The sequence below is a fragment of the Phlebotomus papatasi genome, chromosome 5 (genome assembly GCF_024763615.1).
Source record: "Phlebotomus papatasi isolate M1 chromosome 5, Ppap_2.1, whole genome shotgun sequence".
Classification (NCBI taxonomy): Eukaryota; Metazoa; Arthropoda; class Insecta; order Diptera; family Psychodidae; genus Phlebotomus; species Phlebotomus papatasi.
In genome coordinates this window covers 3931419-3949866 of record NC_077226.1, presented here as the reverse complement: position 1 = coordinate 3949866, position 18448 = coordinate 3931419, and the positions used below count along the sequence as shown (strand labels likewise).

Here is an 18448-nt window from a genome sequence, read left to right as displayed (position 1 = left end):
TTTTAAAGTTGATGCTTCTCAATTGGCTTTAAATAAATTTGTAAAGGCTCTATCCTAAAGTTTCTCACTGGCTTGAAGCTTTGAGATGAGAAAATATTCTTCACATGTTGTAGGGGAGGGTGGGGGAGTTTCACCCCGAAATTGCACTTCCAACTTTGCACTTGTTTCAATAATAGTCCTTAAGTTTAAGAGACGAAATCAATGCACTAGGCGCTTTATACGGGTATCAACTTTGTAAAAGTTCTACTACCAATCAAAAGAAATAAATATTTTTTTACAAAAATGACGATTAATAAATACTTGCACAATTGGTGAAATTGCCCCGTCAAGGGGCAGTTTGACGAGAAAAAGGGGCACTTTAACGGACCATGATTTGAGCCGATTTTCACTATCAATTCAAAATTAAAAATGATAAATTTTATTCTGTATGAATAATTTAACTTTTAGTTTAAGTATTTCTGTTAAAAGATTGAAATTTCATGTCAGAAATGATCCAAAAACAGCACAATATCACAAACGAATCAACTAAATACTATTTTATATCACAATACGACAACTTTCGGCAATCGCCAGCACTCTTTGCGACGAATGTAACGCCCCTTGCGGAAAATATAGTGCCATCTCTTATTAACTGTTAAACGTTTTTGAGGGAATTTGAATTTCTAGAATAAAAATAAAGCTGCAAATTTTTACAGAATTTTCTCTGCTTCATGATCTGCAATATGCCAGTTACATTCTACCTTCCTCCTATTTGTCCTCCTTTGCTTGTGTGCCTTGTGTGGGTATTGAAAAATCAATCCAGAAAAAAAGGTATCCTCGTCCTTCTAATGAATTTGAATTGGAATGATACAGAAAAATAATGTTATCAATAATATCATTTCTTTATTTCTTTTTCTTTATTGCATTTTTTGTGGTGGTTTTTTTTGCTTTCGGTTTTTGTTTCTTGTTGACGGGAATTTTCCTCTGTCCTTCCTTTTTCTTCTTTTCTGGGCTGCTAGTTAGTATGGTAGAGATCAATTTTCTTTTGGATTGTCTCTTGGTTGTATCACCGAATGGATTTGGGATTGGTTTCACATCTTCCGGAGTGATAGTGTGATTCTGTGAATTTGAACCACAAGAAATTGGAATCTGGTCGTCTGGGTCTTTCTCGCTCTTTCTCAATGCCATAGAAATAGAATCACTCATTTTTGTTTCGAGTAAGGAAATAGCCGGCTTCGAATCTTCTTTTTGAGATACAGTACAAGAATCTTTGGCTGTGATAACTTCTGCCAAGTTATCTAAGTCTGTGGACAGAGCTTCCCTATCAAGGGGAAAAATTCCGGTTTTTAAAAAACCCGAAATGATGTTACTCATTGAGAAGCTGCTTGAAAAGGCCTTTGCAGATATTTTCACAACATTGTGTAGCGTGATTCTTTTTCCAGGATTTGCTGCTATCCATTTATTGAACTCCGTTTTGCAACGGCCTTTGAATGGCCCAAAAATTGCTACATCGAGTGGCTGACATCTGTGGGTTGTGTGGGGCGGGAATGTGATCATGTGTATGCCATTTTCCCGGCAATAAATAATGACCTCTAGGGATGTATGCGAAGAATGGTTATCAAGTAATATGAGTATTGGGTTTTCTTTTGTTGCAGCCGTGTGCTCTCGAATATGCTTCAATGTTGTAAGAAAACCGTCTTTATCCATCCATCCGGAACCATTGAAAATTGATATGGCTCCTTCAGGAGATCCATCCATCCATTCTTCTTTGGATCTTTTCCTGGGGAAAATATAAATTGGGGGTGCTTTTCCCCCAGCTGCATTTACAATTCCTACGATAGTTACCTGTTCACCACGTTCATTGGAAACCATTTGGCCAACTTGCTTAACCCCAGCCGCAGCAAGTACTTTCGGCGCCTGAAGAACTGTACTGATGCCACTTTCATCTATATTCCAAATCCTTTCCGGTTTATCGTGGAAGTTGTATTTGTTCATCACAATCTCCAAATTCTGGTAAAAGCACTCTATATGCTCTTTGGTGAAGTTCAAATTTCGAGCAATGCTCGTATTTTCGGGTTTTCTCAAAGAGAGACATCTGAAAAGGGACGAATCCAGAAAATCACGGAAAAATATGAAATTTTAAGGAAAAAGCATATTTCTGCAAAATATATCCATTACCCGTGTCTTTTGATGAATGATATATCCCACTCTTTGCCAGCTTTTTGTTCTTTAACCCAATTTGGTGGCATCTTGCGGTTTAGACGTGATGCAAAAGAATAAGCTAATTCTCTTAGTCCATCTATTGTAAGTCCATATTGCAGTTTTGAGCTTTTAAGCAAGTATTCAACCAAAAGATCTTCTTGGGCAGTTGTAAATACCTGATGGCTTGAGTATTTCGTATTATTTTCTGAATTTCTCAAGCCCATTCCAGGGGAAACTTCTTGAATATCTGCTTGCCTGTCTCGAAGAGTTTTTTTCAAACTCCTCCACCTTGAATGCAGAGTGTTTTCGTTTATTCCATAAAAAATTGCAGCACACCTCAAGCTTTTTAACTTTTTAAAAACATCATTCAGAGCTGCACTCACTCCTTCCTCAGAAATTGAGCAACGATCTGTTCTTTTTTTATAATTCCTGACCATTTTCACAAGTGAAACAAAATCGAACCATATGGAAATCTCCCGAATTCTTAGAGGTTAGGTTGTCAAATGCAAAATGTAAACATTCAGCGTATGCAGCGCCTCTTCCGACAAAACTACAATAACACACTCCATTAAACTGCCCCAAGAGCCACCATTAAACTTCCCCACTTGTATTTTCAACATTTTAAAAATTATTGCCACAAATATATTGAAATAAATTCCACGATATATATCTTACAATTATCATGAAACCATTAGAAAATTATTGCAACTATGTTATTTCGGTAAATAATTCCTACAGTTAAAAAATTGCTGAAAATCTTGAATCCCGAAAAGTTTCGATTTCATGCAATTTTATAAAATCAATTTTAGAACTCAAACTACGAGTTCTACAAAGTTTATAATTTTAGTGGACATGAGACTCAGGTACTACCTTAGTAACATAAAGGTTTTAGCTTATTCCTCAAAAAGGTGTATAATATAATCATGAAATACGAAACTGCCCCTTCGTTAAAGTGCCCCACCCTCCCCTACTATGTTATCAAAGAATATGTATATATTTTTTTAAAGTTGCAATACGCATTTAATAGTAAAATAAGGAATTATAATGATATATTGTTAGAGAAACAGCACCATTTTATTGTAATAAATTCTAAATGTTTACTTAACCTAATTATAATTTTTTATACTTCTACACTGATGTATGTATATGAGAAATTCAAATCTCACTTAAGTAAACTTCTTGGAGATCACTTTTCAATCTTTGTTAGAATTTAAGTCAAATTTACATGTAAAATAATTAAATAAGGCTTAGAAATTCCTTTTATAATATTTTTCTTCACTGAGAAAATAAGAAAATAACGACTAAAGTATAAACTTTTTATTCTAGCCGTTACTTTTTATTTCCTTAGTGATGCAAAATATTATAATAAGCATTTGCAGTTTTATTTTATTATTTTCCAAGTAAATTTGATTTTAATCTTAACAAGGGTTAAAAATAGTCATCCAGGGGTTGAAAGAGGCGAGATTTGAATTAACTCATGACAAGGGTTGTTTTTCCGCTTGCCAGGGGTTGATAGAAACAAGGGTTGTGTGTAAGCCGTGTTACGGGTTAAGGCATACTCCTTCCAGGGTTTGACGAAACAGGGTTTAAAATATAATCGTGACGAGGATTGGTCTTCATTCCTGCCGAGGTTTACTGACGGCAAGGTAAATCAATATCCATAACAGGATTTGACTTTCTACCTTTTCAGGGTTTGGTTGAAACAGGATTTAAAAAATACTTGTACGTCAAACCTTGCCACGTTTAGATTGAAACAGGATTTGGCATCAGTTTGATAGACAAACCCTGTTTTACATACTCATTTAACCGTGGATTTTTTTGAGTGTAGAAAACACTGTTTTAGAACTTTTTTTTCGCGTAGTAAAGAAAACACCGTTAGAGGGATAAATTTCCATATGAGACAGTGATTAGGTTAAACATTCATGTAATGCCTCAGTCTAGCATACTGTAATGTGTTGATTGACCACTGGGTTGTCAAAAGGTTTTCAATCACTGTCATTTTGTGGTGACAAGTGTTCGTGGTGAATATGTTTGTATAGTGGAGACACCCTGTATATCACCCTTAATTATTTATTTTAATTCATTAATTTCGCAATTTCTTAGAGTAAGCATACAATGTGTTGTGCATTATTATGCTGAATATGTAAGTTAAGTTCATTTTAGTGTTCTAAATGTAGTCAATTATAAAGTCGGCGTCCAATCTGTCAAAACTGTCAAAGATTTTCTCTCTTTTTCTCTCTGGACCATTTTTTGACAGAGGAAAACTGTCATGAACGACATTTTTTTGTTCTTCTGTCAAATGTCAATTGAATTGCTCTCACTTTAGAAGGGCAGATATATTCAACAGGTTAAAAATATAAATAAATAAAAAAAAAATAAAATAAAATGAAATAAAAATGAAGAAACACTCACCCTGAATTAAAGCAAAATTGCCTGGTTGAGGTGGTTGTTTCTGTGCCTGATGATTCTGTTGTTGCACCACAAATGAATACTGCTGAATTTTTCCCTTTTGAACTGAATTCTGTGCTGAATTGTTGCTATTTCCACCACTTCCTGGTGAATTGGTGCTCATCATATTTTCCCAAGATGACCAAAAAGCCACACCACCTCTTTTCCTTTTTTCTTTCCTTTTTGAGGGGGGTCACTGAGACACTTCCTTTCTTTATCTTTTAAGAATATTATTACAACACCACGTCACACAAATATTTTTCTTTTTTTTTTACTTTTTTCCGCGGAGAGTAAAGAAAATACCAAAATATTGAAAATTAATTAATTAATAAAAGAAGAAAGAAAGAAAAAAATAACAAAATCACTTTCACTCAACTTGTTTTTCTTTTTATCTTTTTTTTTTTGTAGATTTTTCAGTTGTATCAGAAAAATATCCTCTCAGTCTTTTTCACTTGATTTTTCTTTTTTTTCTTCACTTTTATCTTTTTTTCTTTAAAGAAAATTAAATATATAAACACTATTTTTCTCCGAAAATATGCTTTCGAAAAAATAATTCAAAAAAAAAAATAATAATAACAAAAAGAAAAAAAAAACAAATTAGAGGTCGATAATGTGGTGAAAATATCAATCACTTAAACCTCAAAGATCTTTCGAAAAGGCTGGAGATATCCTAAAATGAAAGAAAGACAAAAAAAAAAAACAATATAAGAAATCTCTAAAAAAAAGTCTTCCTTGTAAACAATAAATTCGAATTTAATCTAACTAAATAAATATCCTAAAAAGAAAGAAAAACTATTGTTTTTCCAGGAACCAAAAATGCAATATAAAAAAATAAATAAATAAAAAAGAAATTAAATTAAAAAGACTTAACGTTACCCTCCTCAAAGAGAGATTCTCACTGATCTCCCTGTCTCTCTCTCACTATTTCTCTATTATTTCCCTTATTTTTCTTCAAAAAAAAAAAAAAAAAACTAAAAATATTAATATTTTTGTCTTCGTGTCTCTTTATAACCAATAAAATAAAAAAAAAGAAAAAAAAGGTGAAAATCTCTTTCAATTTGACAGTCATAGCAACAATAATCTAATCTGTAGAGGGCGCTATATTGAAAGCCACGAAACAATAAACATAACCTCACAAATATTCTATGACAACAAATAAATAAAACACACAAAATTCCTCTCTCATCTTATTTACCAATTATATTGACATTTAACTAAAAATTTCAAAAAAAAAACGCAATTCCTCTTAAAAAGGCAACAAAAGCAGCAAATAATGAAAGAAATATAATAAAATTGAATCGAAAACTTCAGGCAAATACATTTTGACACATTATTTCCCCATCAACTCTCTCTCTCTCTCTGTCTCTGTCTCTCTCATTCATAGAGAAACCTTTCAAAAAAAAAATCTCCCTTTCAAATTCAGTGAATGTGATGAGAAGAACACTAATCCATTTAATATCGCACCTTTAGTATTACAGTGGCGTATGCAGCTTTTGAATAATGTTTTTTTTTACATTGCACTGTCTCATTCATTCAAAATCACCCACCCGGCAAATTCTGCAGAAATTCGTCAGATTTGAAAATGTAACTGCCCAAGAAGCATTTTTGTCTTAATATAGTAATAATAATAATAATAATAATATGTTTATTCCATCATCATATCTCAAATTGCGGCTGCCGACCGACTTCACAACCGGTCTCCCCAAGTAAACGGCAGAAACCTTGGTTCACACACCGTATAAGCCAAAATTTAGTACAAAATAGTTAATTTACAAAATTCAATTTAAAATTATGTGCAAAATCTCACTTACTGGGATAGGGAAGGGAGTCACAGGCAGGGCAGATGAGACAGATGGGCTAAGAAACAACGGGCTCACAAAGTGGCTCATTTCGCCGTTTCTGAGTTCGAGATTGAGAACCATCAAATTGTTTTACTTGTAATAGCAAAATATTAGAATTTCAAGGTAATTAAGTTGGGTGGAGAGAAAGACAACTGAAAAAAGTCAGAGAGGGGACGAGATCGAGAGTGTGAGAGAACTTGAGAAGAGTTCCTTTGCAAAAGAAGCAAAAAGAGCAAAAACGGAAAAATACGAAGTAGGAAAAAACTAAAGAAAAATAAAAATAAAAATAAAAGCATAGCCAATTCGGCGGCAAAAGCAGGTCCACGCCAGAAAATCACCGAAAAAAATCAGAACCGGGGACACTCTTACAGCAGCTCACAAGAAATATGTACGAGCTAAAAGTAGTAAATAATTTAAAGCAAAAAACAAGTAGAATTCAGAATGTGCATGCGACAACCCCTTACAAAGTGGTTGGGCAGTGAAGAGGCTGAAGGCCCCAAAGAGATCCCACCATTGGAGAAGTCGCCAAGCAAAAACTAAAAACATTAGTAAAGGGCAAATCAAAAAGAACAGGTCAATAGAGATTATTCAAACTGTAAGAGCACATCGGAACCAATTTATCGCGCGATCAGTAGGCACGGAACTTACTGCTGCACAGCAGAAACAGGTAGACGTAGTGCTTCAAACTCTTTCCAGAGAAGTACCGATAAGTTCTTAAGGAACCCATTACGTGTTAAAGTTGAAACCTTCATTCTATCAGGCAATGAATTGAAAAAGGTAGGAGCTAAATAAACAAAAGTTTTTTTGAACCATTCAGTTTTAGGGTGAGGTACAACAATCGATGGACCCAATCTTAATGACCTAATTCTGCGGGATGCAAGGTATCCACCCCTAATAAAAAATATACGAAGGACTTTAAATTTAAAACTGAAAGTAACTGGTAGGATATGGTATTTAATAAACGTTTGAAATAAGGAATCAAACTTACATTTACGGAAAACAGCTCTGAGAGCAGTTCTTTGAGCCATTTTCACTGATCTCCAGTTGGAACGGAACGCAGCACCCCAGGCTGTGATTCCATATTGTATTCTTGATTCAACACACGCAAAATAAAATGATCGCGCAACCTTCACTGGACAATATTTTCCAACTTGAAATGCCTTAGCAATAACAGGAGCAAGGGAGTTAGTTATTTTTTGGAGGTGCGGCTTCCACGTGAGTCGACTATCAATAATCAAACCCAAATAAGTAATCTCCTCTACGTAAGGAATTCTAACGCAGGCTTCACTACAATTTAAGCTACAAACTGGTGAATGACATATAATAGAGCTATTGTTAACCAAAGGAATAGGTCCGTGAAAACGAATAGCAGTAGATTTGCTACTTAAAACTAGGTGGTTACTGTTTAACCAACGTCTTAAAATAATAAGGTCATTCTGCATCATAGCATCCACCTCGAGCCAAGATTTTGCACGATAAATGATCATTAAATTGTCCGCGTATGCTAAAATTCTGCCACTTAAATTTATATTGAGAAGATCATTGAGGTAAATAATAAAAAACAGAGGACCTAAGAATAGTAATAGTAATAGTAATAGTTAGAGCTGGCCAAAATATGTAATTGCATGTTCTTAATAAGCGTACTCAGGCCCTATTTGACCCTTTATCTTCACGAATTAGGCCTTTGTGGTTCTAATAAACCCTATTTAAAAATGCATATTTTGACATATTTCATGTTTATTTGCACATTTGCATTTTTTCATATTTTTTTTTGGATATTTCCGAATTTTGTTTAAAAAAAATGTTTTTTCTTGTAAAATGAAAACAAATATAATTTCTATAGCTGCAAAAAAACATTCAAAGTTTGGATAAAAATATCCTTTTACACTACTTGATGCTAATATCACCCACATTAACACATTCGAAGACCACACTCTTGGTCGAAAATCGTTTTGTTTTTTTTTTTTTTTTAATATTTCTTAAGAATGTATTAGTTTATCTGCAAAATGCATATGTAAAACTAATGTTTTACGCACTTTATGTATAAAGCGTAATTTCTGTATCTGTAGAAAATTTTGATATTCAACAACTGAAAAGTAAACTTTTCTTTTGGGGAAAGTGGCCTGCCTTTGAATGCGGCAGCCTTTGAATATTTCAATTTTTCTCTTATTTTCCAAAGAAAAAACTCTATACTCTAAACTATAATCAATACAACTAACTATTTTCTATTAACTTCGATTAATAAAATAGAATTTTTGGTTTGGGAAATAAGGGAGAAAAATAAATGTCCAAAGGCTGCCGCATTCAAAGGCAGATCACTTGTTGTGACGCATTTTGTGCATCACAACTCGGTTTTCAAATTTTCATGATCGCGCTGGTTCTTTCGTGAAATATCAAGAAGAGACATGATAGATCATGTCTAGCGCCGCGAGAGTTTCTATCCAATTATCCTTACGAAATTTATAGCCACGAGTGATGGTAGGATGGAGGCAGAACTCTCGTCGCGAATCGGTCAGGCTTCTGCAGTAATGAGGGAGCTTGGCAGAAGCGTGCTGAGGAAGGTCGAGCTTAGTCGATCGGCTAAATTATCGGTCTTTAAAGCTGTGTTCATTCCTATTCTCACCTATGGTCATGAGATTTGGGTAATGACCGAAAGGGTAAGATCGCGAGTACAAGCTGCCGAGATGAGGTACCTTCGAGCGGTTAAGGGATACACTCGTAGAGATCGAGTGAGGAATGTGGCCGTTCGTGAGGAACTAAGAGTCGAGGAGCTGCTTCTTCGGGTTGAGAGATCACAACTTCGATGGTATGGACATGTTCAACGCATGAATGAGGAAAGATTCCCCAGAAAAGCTATGCAAGCCATTGTGAGGAGACCTCGGCCTCGAGGCAGACCTAGGACAAGGTGGCTGAATCAAATTCAGAATCTTGCCTTGGAACGCCTCGGGATCGAACCCGAACATCTTCCTGAAGTGGCGGAGGATCGACAAGCGTGGGCTTCTAATTTGGATGTCATGGGCCCGCGACCCCAATAGGGATAAGCGGTTGAAAATGAATGAATGAAATTTATAGCCCAGAGACAAAGTAACATCTTAAGCCATTAGGCAGGTGTTCGTAAGATCACAATGGGCGAGATATGAGTGACCAAAAAGGGGATGCATTTGTTGGCTTAAGCAAACAAAGGCATCCTCATTCCTGGAAAACTCGTAAAGTGGGTGATCTATGGTGACAAGCTTTTAAGATTACTTTCTCTTCGAGACGGTCGTAAAATAAGAGCTCGCGCCAAGAAAGCCATAAAATCCTGAAAAGAGATAGTGATAAAGATAACAAAGATCGAAAAGGTGTGTGGTCCTCGGTCATCTCAATTAAGCATCCCCTTTCTTAAGGATATAGAAAGTGTTGGAGAAAACTCTAGAGATAGCGAAAGTGGATAGTTGGATATTTTTATAGGCACTTAACGATCGTCTCCAGACGATCGTTATCTAGAGGTTCGTCCTGAATCACTAATTGGACACCTTCCCACGGGAAATAATGTCGAATAGAATTAGGGTGCGAGTTTCAAGATTTCTAGCTAGATTCAAGAGGTTGGTTCAGTCACTGTGTAAACGTAGCCCATGCCATTGGGCAGTGTAATAATCTTCCTTAATAAAAAAAATATAGCAACTCAAAAAAAATAGTGTATTGAGGAAACATCATCATCTGGATCCGGAGGCAACAAGGTGGCCTCAATTGGGGTCACCACACACTTTCCCCTACTGTTTCAATTATTTCTGCTCGAACCCCACAGAGGGGACAGTATCATTTACCCCTCCTATTATTTAAAAAGCTGCTAAAGGAGTTAGAAAAGCGTACTAGTGTTGCTTAATATTTGATCTTACTAGATAGAACTCTTCGCTAATTTTACTAAAGATTTTTTGATTACCAATTTTTTTAAACATGTTATCTGTAAAATAATTTGAGATGTTTTTCTTTAACATTTGACGTTGAAAAAATTGATAGAAGGAATGAATTGAAGTTATTGTATAAGGATGAGATGATGTTCAATTACGTTTTCTGTATATCATATTCTAAAAGAACAAGAAATCCTTAGATCGGTTTTTCTGAAAGCGCTTTAAAACACGCACAGGTCAATCATAAAACGGTTCAGATTGAGCTTGAAAATACGCACAGCTCAATCATAAAACGGTTAAGAATGTGCTTAAAAACACGCACAACACACACGTAAAACAGTTAAGATTGCGCTTAAAAACATGCACAGCCTAAACATAAAACGCTCAAAATTACGCCTAAAAACACGTACAGCACATACGTTAAACGGTTCAGATTGTGCTTAAAAACACGCACAGCAGACACGTAAAACGGTCCAGGTTAATGCGCTTAAAATTACGCACAGTTCAATCATTAAACGGTTAATACGCTTACAATCACGCACAGCTCAATCAGAAAAATCACGCATAGCTCAATGATAAAACGGTAAATGCGCTTAAAATTACGCACAGCTCTATCATAAAACGATCAATACGCTTAAAATCACGCTTGCGCTTTTTTAAGCGCAATTTTAACCGTTTTATCATTGAGCTGTGCGTAATTTTAAGCGTATTAACCGTTTAATGATTGAACTTTGCGTAATTTTAAGCGCATTAACCCTTTTATCATTGAGCTGTGCGTGATTTTAAGCGCAATCTCAAACGTTTTACGATTAAGCTGAGCGTCATTTTAAGCGTAATCTGAACCGTTTTATGTTTAGGCTGTACGTGTTTTTAATTGCAATTTAAACCGTTTTGTGATTGGTCTGTGCGTGTTATTTTACACACAACTAAGGCCGTTCATACTGAGGCACTTGGGATTTGATGTATATTTTATGCTTAAGGTGTGTGCATTTTCCTAAATTAATCTGTGAAAATACAAGCTTAAGGGTTCTTTGTCTAAAACGAACCGAAAAAGTTTATATAATTAATCCTCTAAAGCTTCTAAAATTAAGTCTTAAGTTTCTAAAATCAATCCAGAAGGTTTGTTGGTTTGATTCTATAAAATTTTTATAAACAATCGTATAATTTCTAAAATCAATCCCAAATGTACTGGAACACAGGCAACACTTATAGATAGCTTCAAGTATCACTTTCTTATATTAGGAAAAGATTTGGATCATAAAAAAATGTCATAAAATGTAAAATATCATTTGTCACATTTTACAAAGGAAGTGAAAAATTAAAAAAAGCTTATTTTTAAATTTCAAATACTGAAATAAGATTGGTTGTTATTAAATGTTGTATTCAACTATTTCAAAATTAACAGACATTGTTTAATTTCTTTTTAAATCATATTGAATCCGTTGACTGGTTTTATATTTATCTATTATTGGCTCAAAATAAAAACATACTAAATTTATTTTAAGTAAATCCAAAATCTTTACCTAGAAACCAAGTTGTGAGAAAAATGCATTTGAAGATTTCTTGAAACTATCTTGCCCTGCGAGTTCGGTTTATTACAGCTCTGATATTTTGTATATTTTTCAAAAATATTGCTTTTAGCAATAAAATAGGGCATTTTTAAAAGGTACTACCATTAAGCCTATTAAGCAACTCGAAAATTCTCTCTAAGAAATAAAATACGTGAAATGATTGCTGGAGTCAGATCTTAATAAAAAGTAAATTTCTAATAGATAAAGGTTTTTCTGTCAAAATGGACTTGGAATATTTTCTCTAAAATTGTTTATCTATTTATCAACTTGGTAGAATTTATAATCACGATTTTCATGATATATTTTATATATAAATACCGCGAGGGTATGTTGTTTATAGAGAAGGATTAACCCATTCCTTATCATACGCAAATTGAGTGATTTTTGATGATTTATTTCTGGGCAATTGATAATCCAATTGCTGTCGGAAATAGATTCTCAGTAACTTTAGTTCGTCAATTACTTGGGAAAAATAGTCCTACAGAGATGAAAATACATTTTGTTATTCTTCTCTTGCTTCGCGGAAGGTCATGCAAAATTTTTGCTCAAAATGGCGGACGGAAAATTCGACATCCCGTCGAATTTATTAAAATTGGCCTCTTTCTTCTTCCCTGATTTGAATTCTGGTTGCCAATTTGTTTTCTTGGATAGTTACTCTATCTAAAGCAATAGAGTTTGTAATGAATTAATGCACAGAATTTAAATTCAATGTCCGTTAAGACGTGTGTTTGAGGACGAATCCCCGCGCCGCCATAATAGATAAAAAAAATTTCTTTTCAAAAAATTCATCTACTAATTTGCAGGAAACTAATCCCAAAATATCAACATTCTATCTTAAGTATTTCTGGTACATTAACTGAATGGGTTTAATAGCACTACTAAACATACTCCCTACCGAAAATTCTGCATTTTTTGATAAATTGTACAAGAATTTTCTTGAGAACAAAAAAAAAATTTACAATGTGATTTTCAGCTAAGGCCTTAAAATTAAATATTTTTTTTATGAAAAAATTATTCTTTTCATTTCATTAAGTATATATTTACGTCAATTTTTCCAATAAAATGTAGAGATTTGAAATAACCGTCTCTGAAGCAGCCATTAGGTAACGGGTATGATACTTCGCTTAAGACCTCTACACATTAGGAGCAATTTTCGTCAAAAATTGCTTTTTTGAAAGAAATTGCCTGTAGTGCTGTAGATGAAAACGTCAAAATTCTGTCAAAAAAGCATTTTTTGATGAAAATTGTTCCCAATGTGTAGAGGCCTTTACTCGAGACAAATTTTGATAGCTTTAGTTATTTGCCGTTAAGGCGTCTACACATTGGGAGCAATTTTCGTCAAAAATTGCGTTTTTGACAGAAAATTTGACGTTTCCCCCTACAACGCTGCAGGGAATTTCCTTCAAAAAAGCAATTTTTTACAAAAATTGTTCCCAATGTGTAGAGATCTTTACGATCGCTAGTGCGGTTTTTGAATGATGGCCGATTGAAAAAGGAAGAAGAAAAGTTGCGGAATTGCAGAAATTTTGCTGGGCAATTTGTTTACATTTTGACAAAGTAATAAAGAAAATTATTTTTTTCGTAACTAATTTTTCTTGTTTTTAATTTTCTTAATTTTACTTTTTTTTCTATCTCATATTATATTTAAAATAGCACGGGAATTTCTAGAACAATAAAAAATATGATAATTTATTAAAAGAAAAAAAACCATTGGAATTTCAAAAAAAAGGATGTGCATATTCAGAGAGAGAGAGAGAGAGAGATCTGTCAAAAAAAGAACCCAAACTATGCATATAGAGAGACAGCACTGTACAATGGCGTATGTAGCTTTTGAATAAATTTTTTCAATTCAACTGTACGAACTCCAAGAGAAAGCAGATTTCACAAAGCATTTTTTTTCAACTTCTCTTCATCCTAGCAGCCAAACGGTAAGAGATATTGACTTTTGGTCTTCAATGACCAAGATGAATAAAAACAAATAACAAGGCTATAAGGTGAGCCAGATAGGCCTGGTGATGACGTATATACTTTTTGGAGGTTATGTTTAGAAATCATCTGTTCGTGTCTCGCACCAAAATCATTTCCAAATACATTTCTATAAAATGTTGGGAATATACCAAAGTTATTAGTTTAATTATTAGCAGTAATGACTAATTTTATCATATAAACTAATATTTAATACAGTAGACTCTCGCAAATTCGGCTCTTTTAAGATCGGGCTACTTTATAATTCGGGCAGCGGTTATATTTGAAAAAAGTTTGTTGTCATTTTTCAAGTTTGATTATGATTATCAAATGAATCAAATATGCTCAAATTTGCCATGGTTTGTCTTAGTTTTGATGTCATTTTGCATTATTGAGGAATTTTCATGCAATTTACGTTATATATGAGTGTGTAAACTCAATTATCTATATGCACATGAATAAAAAATCGTTGCATTTCAAAAAGTTTATCGCCCGAATTTCTGTCTAATTCGTCTGACATTTCGGTCCCATATGCCCGAATTTGAAAGAGTCTACTGTACTATTTCTCATTTTCTCATAATTCTTTTTTTTTTGCCACAAAATTCTACTGAGATAAAAAATGAAACGTAAGTACATAATGAAGAAAATTCTCTTGTTCTTTGTCAGACAGAACATAAATTCACACAGCACAAAATATTAAAAAAAACCGTCGATCATTCAAAAAACCTAAATGTCATTTTGTCCGCCAGTCAGCCGGATAACGAAGAGCCGTATGTATGTTTGCTATTGTGATTTAAAAAGAACCTTGGCAGATCAACCAAAAAAATAAGCAAAATATTGTAAATAGACAAAAGGTTTTTTTTTGTTCCTGTCTGATAAAAAAAAAAAACGAAAATTATGTTCAAGAAGTTATCGCACTACGAAACTTGACATTAAATCAAGGGGGAGATATTAGACGAAAAATCGTGTACACCACTTCCAGCACTTCCTGAATTTGTATGGAAAAAGTCAGAGACTTTCACACTTCCTGAAGTGCCACAGGTGATTTTCAGCACTTCCAAGCACTTTTAAGCACTTCAGACGTTTGAATTAAAAAAAAAATGAATAAAATCTAATTTTAATTTAAAAGATTAATTTAAATTAATTTAATTTAAAAGATATGTTTCATTAAGTAAAAGTCACCTAAATCTACTTTATATATTCTTCTATTCTAAACCTCTGTTTAATACTTATAATATACTCTGAATTAAAGATGTAGCAATTAAATCAAAATTGGAACACTTACTTAAATTGTATTATATACCTGTACATAAATTAAATTAAAATATAATATATAATATATATGTTCCTTCTTTAACTTTAATTTTTTCGTTAACTTTAATTTTTTTTCTTCACAATTGTAAAAGGGATGACCCTATTTTTGTGAATAAATATATTATTATTATTATTATAATGTCACTGTAATAACAAAGGTGCGAATTATATCTACCTGGCGCCCCTTCTATTACGACAAAAATGCATTGGGCGAAAAGAGATACACTCTCTGTCTTTCTCTTTCTCAATTACCAACAAATCAGAAAGAGAAAGAGATAGCCATACAGAGCATAACCTCAAAATTTTTGGCATGTGAGACGTGCTCATTGTAGATGGCGCCACGTATCCTCGCCACGTTTGGTCACTTCAACAAACAAAAAAACAGCCAATTAATGACCCCAAATGGCTCCCCATTGACCCCCCTGCGCGCCTGCCCCATTTCCCAGACCCTTCTGGCATTCCCAAAGGCATCCACGTGCAATTCATTCTAACCTGACAGCTGTCACAATTCCCCGTAATGACATCCGTTAACTCCCCGTGTAGAGAGATGCCAACAAATCCCTCCCGTAACAAAAAAAAAAGACAGAGAAAGAATCCCTTTTGGAGCACAGAAGACAAAAGAAAGAGCAAAAAAAATACCACACTTTGATATAAAGAAAAAGAACTCACCGACAACTGTGACGGAATTTCGGTGGCAGGGTATGCATATAACTGCAAACCGGCCACATTTGATTCTCTAACACCACCACAAACAGCCCAATTCCTAAAAAAAAAAATCCACCCGTCGAATAAAGGATTTAATTAATAAATTTACCACAAAAAAATAATAATAGTTAAAAAAAAAAAACAGAATTTGCACGCAAAATCACGCACCAATTGTCACAAAAATGCTTTTACTTGTTCGTGTCCATGGACTTCCTAATCATTCACTCTGCAATCATTTGAAGTTTATCTCACTCTCTCTCTCTGTCTCTCTTCTTGTGTCTACGTTCAAAATTATTTCTAGTCAAACTGTTCTTTATGTGTTATTTTATTTTCTTCTTCTTTTGTGTTATTCTACCAAAAACAACAAACAAACAACAAAATAATATAATAATTTATTTCTAAAGTCCACTTTTGTTGAGTAAGCAATTTTTTTTTCTAAAGATTCTCTTGCGAGCGCTCACACGCAATGTCTTTCTTTTTTCTTCTTCTTCTTTTTCTTTTTCACTCACACTGACGTCTCAGTGACAGATGGTAAAGTCTGCGTGTGAGGCTGTGAGCACTGTGAGCACTCACAGCATGGCGGAAAGAAAGAAAATTGACACAACCCTGTAGCCGCATCGGGCGGAAAATTTTACAGTGTACCGGAAAAATCCATGGAAATTATCTTCTATTTTTGCGCGTGAGTTTCCGTGGAAATAAATGCTAATACAGTCAGGGTTGGGCGATTTTTTTTTACATTTTACATCATTTTTTACATAGTAAAAAAAAAAAAACCTTTAACATGTGCTACATTTTTAACATGTAAATGTAAAGTTAAAATGTAAAAAATGTAAAATTGATTGATACCCTTCAAATATCAAATTCCAATATTAGGTGAGATTCTTAACAATCTCACCTACTATAATCCTAACTTTCCTATAATTTGAGATAGTAGAAAGGACGGAGTCAGATCATTTCCCACAAGTTATGGTATTAGAGGGTAACTACATAAATAAAAGGGAGAAAGACGAGAAGGTTTTTAAGCAAATTTGGACAGAAGCAGGAAAGCAAAAATTTAAAGAAAACGTTAAATTGAGAATGCAAGAGATCGCTGTGAGCAAAGATATTGCAAGTTTGGAGAAAACATTAGGAGAATGCGTCATTGGTAGGAAATATAAACGAAAATCAATGTTTCAATGTGTATGGTGGGACAGAGAATGTTGGGAAGGAAGAGTACAAGTCTCATCTATGTTAAGAAGATGGAAAAGTGGAGAAGTTCAAGCTGACGAATACCTTAAAACAGTGGCGTAGTGACGGGGGGGGCGGGAGGGGCGGTCCGCCCTGGGCGCTTTCAAAGCTAAAAGAATAGGGGGCGCCGAAGGCGCCCTATCACTATTATTTTTGTTTCCGAGAAAAATCAAAAATAGGGCGCCGAACGCGCCTTTTATATGTTCGAAAGCTAAATATATCAAAACACAAGCACAAATCTTTAAAAATAGTTTAAAATATGTGGAAATTAGAAAAAAAAATTAAAGAGTTTTGGGGGCGCTGAGGGCGCCCTATCAACCATACTTGGAGAGAATTATTACGAGAGACATTTAAATATTGTCTTTAAAAATAGTTTTAAAAAAAGAGAAATTATATAAAAAATGAAAGAGCTTAGGGGGCGCCGAGGGCGCTTTATCAATTTTAGCTGGAGATGAATTATTATGAAAAACATGTAAATATTGTCTTTAAAAATAGTTTAAAGAAAAAGAAACTATTTTTAGCAAAATTTGACAGTTTCAAATATATATTTGTGCAAATATAGTATAAGAATCGAGGTAAGAATTGTTCCCCTGCGAGGTTAGGGGGCCTAGAGGGCGTCCTATCAACCTTAATGGGGGAGAATTATTATGAAAGAGATTTAGGTATTGCCTCTAAAAATAGTTTTAAAAAAATGAGGGAAATTAGAAAAAAGTGAAAGAGCTTAGGGGGCGCCAAGGCCTCCCTATCAATTTTAGACGGGGAGAATTTATTACGAGAGACATTTAATATTGTCTCCACAAATAGTGAAAAAATTGAATATGTAGGACCCGGAGTTCAGAGAGCTTCAGAGAGAGTTCAGAGTTCAGAGAGTTTTAGAGCTATTCAAAGTCTGACAACTGTGAGGCAAAAGCATAGGGTAAGTGTGCCAAATTCCGGCATAGTTGCATGCAAGCGCCAAAGTCTGAAGTTTAAAATGTAATATTTTAAATACAAATTGATTTTTTTTATTCTTTCTTTTGTAAGAGTGTTGCTTGGAACCTTGTAGAGAGTTTACCGTCTTTATTTACTCTAAAATCATTCTTAATACATTTTAAAATGAAATGCCCTATTTCGGCCACCTTCATTCTCATAGTTCCTTGGCCTTCAGGAATTCTTCCAATATCTTTTTCACGTCATCTCGTTTGTCGAAGCTACAATTTTTGTTATTATCTTGCATTGTATAATCTCTAGAGTATGTAAAAACTAAAAATTCATGGAAATTTGAGGAACAAAAAAGGTGGCCGAAATTGCAAGCTGGCCGGAATTT

The 18448-nt window shown here is 34.0% G+C and overlaps 1 protein-coding gene across 3 annotated transcripts in view; it reads right to left on the bottom strand.

Moving 5' to 3' along the window:
* Positions 1–17395, bottom strand: part of LOC129808814 (eukaryotic translation initiation factor 4 gamma 3-like) — an 81305-nt gene extending 63910 nt beyond the window's left edge. Inside the window, exons 1-4 of one of the 3 annotated variants that reach the window (XM_055858715.1) lie at positions 16084–17395; positions 15880–15973; positions 5268–5299; positions 4594–5119 (exon numbers count right to left, since the gene is read on the bottom strand). In XM_055858715.1, the coding sequence (XP_055714690.1) occupies positions 4594–4756 (163 nt within the window). In that variant the 5' untranslated portion in view covers positions 4757–5119; positions 5268–5299; positions 15880–15973; positions 16084–17395. Of the gene's footprint in view, positions 1–4593; positions 5300–5505; positions 5975–15879; positions 15974–16083 lie in introns of those variants that run through there. The other 2 variants (XM_055858716.1, XM_055858714.1) reach the window with 2 other exon arrangements.
* Between the last annotated feature and the right edge of the window lie 1053 nt (positions 17396–18448).